We start from the raw sequence: 3,352 nt of genomic DNA, 5'->3' as shown, positions 1-3,352 counted from the left end.
ATTTTTTTAGCCATAACAAATAGAAATAGTTAAATGCTATTACATTAAGAAGAAACTTACCTTTCGAGGCGATTAGATTGAGCAAACAACATCTGTTTGAAAAGTGAACTTCCGATCTTTTAAGGTCAAGATAGCGTAGCACCTTACTTGGCGGGAAATCCGTATAAGGACATGATAATTTGGGAGAAAAGAGTTTTGGTCAGGCCGGCCTTTATTCCGCCGCAACCATCATAAATGGACCAAAATATCTATGCTATGTATATTTACACGAGATTTGTTAGTGATTAAGATCACAACAGGTTATAATGTTCGTTCATAATAAACGTATTTAACCCCTTTTAACCCTTTTAATCATTAAAATATTATGTTTTAACCTTTCTGCCAGCAATTGCGTCACATAGCGGCAAAGTAAGGGCCGTAACACTATCAATTCCAATAAAAGAAAAGGCCACATGTTTAATTTCTCTTGACCAAAATGACAATTGTGGACGAATATCATCTCTACAGGTCGAGATTTTTTGATCATTCAATTTGAAACCTCAAAATTTAAATTTTATCTTTATAAAAGACAGGCGAGATCTGCCCGCAAAAAGTTAAAAACGACACACCAGTCACTCGCTAAGAAAATTCTCCTAGCAAATACCTCGTTGAAGGTATCATAATTTTTCCGAAGTGTAACCGATAGCCATAATTATATAACCAATATAATTTTGCGGAAGTATAACCGAGACAATCGTGTTCAAATTCATTTCAATGTAATGATTATTACTGCCCTGTCCAATTTTTCCAAGAAAACGCCGTTAAGGCTTGGAGGATCAAATACAGCTTATTCCAAAATGGCCGTCATTTTAGTATTCTTTTGTTTGCTAGCAAATTAGCTCTTGTTGCCTCGTTCTTAAGGTAAAAATTAAAAGAATACTTTACCTTGAAGGAAGCAGCAAGGGTTAATTTGCAAGCAAACAAAAGAATGCCAAAATGGTCACCATTTTGGAATAAGTAGTTTTGTAAAGTAGTGTCTCTTTTGCTCGACAATCCGTGCAAAGGAACTGATCGAACGAGGCGCTAAAAGCACAGAACATCTTTATTTTACTCTTTCTTCAAGTTGGCTGCAGTTTGAATGTGGATTCCCTATTTATGCAATTTGAACTTACTGGTATCGATATTCCAAATGGCCACTGAATCGAACGGAAAATATAAGGCATAGCGCGTGAAATCTACAGAATCACTCTTAACTATTGGAAGAGAATATCTTATTACAAGGATTGACTCGACAACGCTTTTTCACATAACAGCAATCTTTTAGTACCCTCTGTAACGCCACTTTTTTGCCAAACAAGATTCCCTTACTATTGTGGCTATATAGGTCACCATAACAACCAAAAAACCATCAGTAAAAAGACTATATATTTTGTATGGATTCAGAGCCACCTTATCTCGCTGAATCCGCTCCAGACATCTTTTTGAACTTTGTAAAGCGTTTCACTTTACCCTGCTTATTATCTTCCCGCATTACTAAATGTGGGTCACCGAATTCGTTTTTTGGATACAAGCATTTAAGACAAAATATAGGGTTTTTTTAAATTGATCGCCTGGTGCTATGGTAACCTATAACTTCACGCTGTTAAAAGCACTCAACTGACCCAGCAATAATTTCAGTTTTCAATGGTACCTTAACATAGCTGCTTGGTGATACAATGTTGAGCAGTCAATCCTTGTTATAGTGTAGTTTCCTCAAAGTTTAAAACTGGTTTAAGCCTCTTAATTACCTAAACGTAAGACCAAAACCAACGAGGGGGTAGATAGTGAGTACACTGTGTAACAACAAATAGAGGATATTACATGGCCGCGCGGAGATAGGCAAAACGAGGTGAGGTGAAACGAGCTCAGCCTAGTTTTGGGATTTTCTTGAGCAGTAATGATCGCGAAGGCCTAAAAATCCAAGAATAGACGGGATTTGAACCCGTGATCTCTGTAAAACCGGTGCAATGCTCAATTCGTTGATCTACAAAGCCAACATTCTGTGAGCTTCTTTTCTTTCTTTACTGCTTCATAAACGTTCATAACTGCCAAACCCTACGTTGTTTTCTGCTTGTCAAGAGTACAAAATTACTTGCGCTTTAGAATTACATTGAAGTTTTCCGATCGATTGAATCGATAAATTACTGCGGCTGAAAAAGCCCGGATGGGTTTGATGAATGAACCAACGCCCAAAGGAAACAATGGTCAACAACAGTTTGCATTAAATAAGAGCTTTATTTAATTTAGTCATTAAAATACATAAGAAATTTGGACAGGACAAAGCCGCCTGGATTCCATTTACAATATACTCTTCATAAATTGTGAACTTATGTACATCGTATCTTACACTGGTTCTGCCTAATTCATTTCACGTAAAACTCAACAGGCTACAGGATTCCACTCAGGCATAGCTACGATGACGACGATCTTGTATTTTGAGGAACGAACACTTTGGCATTGGGATTCAGCTTGCTTTTTACCTACAAAAATAATGAATGTCTCTGTTAATAATAACAATAACAATAACAATTTTAAAATAATAACAACTTTATTAAATTTCTTTCTTTTTTTCATTTCTAAAATTCAAAAAGCAATCATTTGGACTAAGACTGATTAAAATAATACTTTATATTTAATAGCTCCTTCAATTGTCTCGACGTCTATATCTACATTCCTAAAATCCCATGAGACTCGCTTTACAGTTCTTGATCCTTTCAGGCAAATCAGTGCGGATCTAAGCAGTGCAAATGATGTTCTTGCACGAATCCAAGCAATTGTCTTAGCATAGTCCTCCCCTCTCTTTATTCTGATTAACTCTGCTAAAGGTTTACGGAACATGAGGCGTTCTTTTCCCATCCCAACGATTGTTGTGAAAATTAGAGGCGTAAATGTTCCATATTCAGTCGACTTCAACGACTCGACCTGAGTACTGGCGCTCTTTCTCGGTCTCATGCAAACGGTAGACCTTCTGTGGTTCTAGGTCCCAGTAGGATTCAGCATTCGGGTGCCATACCCTAACATCAAAAAAGGCTGATCTTTGGTGTTTCCAAAACCCACGTGCAATCTTGCATCTTAGGCTCTGTTAGACCCTCTACTCAACTGCTCTCCGGAGACATCTTGAAGCACAGGTTCAATAGCTACATCGCTACAAACAGTCCTCAGCAGCTCAGCTTCTAGATCTCTAAGTTCATTGTGACGCTGAATAACAAAACCGCCCCTTTTGCAGATTATGGCATGGTCTACAGTGAACATATACCCGCATACCCAATTGGATGAAATGTCGTCTATTGGACAGTTATAGCGCAACTTGATCCCGTCACGGAAATGCCTTTTA

The 3,352-nt window shown here is 37.7% G+C and overlaps 1 protein-coding gene across 1 annotated transcript in view; it reads right to left on the bottom strand.

The window, feature by feature from the left end:
- Nucleotides 1-2,233: 2,233 nt before the first annotated feature.
- LOC138043445 (polyadenylate-binding protein-interacting protein 2-like) overlaps nucleotides 2,234-3,352 on the bottom strand; it is a 9,215-nt gene continuing 8,096 nt past the window's right edge. Inside the window, exon 2 of the mRNA XM_068889711.1 lies at nucleotides 2,234-2,498. Within this exon, the coding sequence (XP_068745812.1) occupies nucleotides 2,430-2,498 (69 nt within the window). The 3' untranslated portion in view covers nucleotides 2,234-2,429. The remainder of the gene's footprint in view (nucleotides 2,499-3,352) is intronic.

This window comes from Montipora capricornis, chromosome 3 (genome assembly GCF_036669925.1).
Source record: "Montipora capricornis isolate CH-2021 chromosome 3, ASM3666992v2, whole genome shotgun sequence".
NCBI classification, from domain to species: Eukaryota; Metazoa; Cnidaria; class Anthozoa; order Scleractinia; family Acroporidae; genus Montipora; species Montipora capricornis.
This window is presented reverse-complemented; position numbering and strand designations above follow the sequence as displayed.